The sequence below is a fragment of the Triplophysa rosa genome, unplaced genomic scaffold (genome assembly GCF_024868665.1).
Source record: "Triplophysa rosa unplaced genomic scaffold, Trosa_1v2 scaffold134_ERROPOS1066239, whole genome shotgun sequence".
In the NCBI taxonomy this organism is placed as follows: Eukaryota; Metazoa; Chordata; class Actinopteri; order Cypriniformes; family Nemacheilidae; genus Triplophysa; species Triplophysa rosa.
This window is the reverse complement of record NW_026634137.1, coordinates 75330-76170: the sequence shown is the minus strand read 5'-3', so window position 1 is coordinate 76170 and position 841 is coordinate 75330. Positions and strand designations below refer to the sequence as shown.

General features: G+C 43.5%; 1 protein-coding gene across 1 annotated transcript in view; it reads right to left on the bottom strand.

The window, feature by feature from the left end:
• The window catches only part of LOC130549558 (calcium-activated potassium channel subunit alpha-1-like), a 24296-nt gene extending 23830 nt beyond the window's left edge, over positions 1 to 466 (bottom strand). The window contains exon 1 of the mRNA XM_057326790.1: positions 436 to 466. Coding sequence (XP_057182773.1) covers positions 436 to 466 — 31 coding nt within the window. The remainder of the gene's footprint in view (positions 1 to 435) is intronic.
• Between the last annotated feature and the right edge of the window lie 375 nt (positions 467 to 841).

Sequence of the window (841 nt, the reverse complement as noted above, 5' to 3'; positions counted from 1 at the left end):
GCACCACGTCGTAGAGCCGGCAGTCTTGTAGCGAAGTCTGTTGATCACGAGCGAAGGCTCCGAAGAACAAAAGGTGAATGAATGAGGCACGCCGTCTCCCTTTTATACCCGGATATCCGGGGGCGGAGTCCGGCATGCAAATTTCATTCGCCAATTTTCATTGGCCTTTTCTAAGAAGTCGGAAGTGATTGGTTCTCAAGGACGAACCCCATCTGTCGGTTCGACACAACGTCGAGAGACCGACAGAAAGGGAACGTGATTTCATTCACTTTCTTGACTGACAGAAAGTAAGCTATGTTCTTAAGCCAAACCACTGGTGGGCATAGCAGCGGTCTAATCAAACTACACTTACCTCTATTAGAAGATGCTGTCTGCAGAATTCACAAGCCTTTTAGCAATACCATCAACAGACACCATCCTGACATCCCGACAGACCGTCTTTAATCACACCGAACAAATTAGCCATGACTTGATCTAAACTCTGCCACACTTAAGCAAAAGTTATTGGTGTCGCTTTACGCAGACTCCATCAGGGAATTAAATATTGAGCCGGTAGCTGCCGATCGCAGGAGGTGTAAGATAGCTAAAGATTTGTGCCGAGATAACAGCAAGCGATAACTTCAGGAGGTAGCCCACCCTTAAAACAAATCAGTTTTTAAAGCCAAGAATTTAAGCATTTGTAGCCAATGAACCTGATCTAACAAAAACATTACTAATTTAACTATTTTACAGTTTTGATTGAATTCCTACCATATAAATCTTACAAAAAAGAACAAAGCCCCACCCCTAAGCCCGCCCCTAAACTTAAAAGCAGATCGTAAATAAACTTGAAGTGACAGTT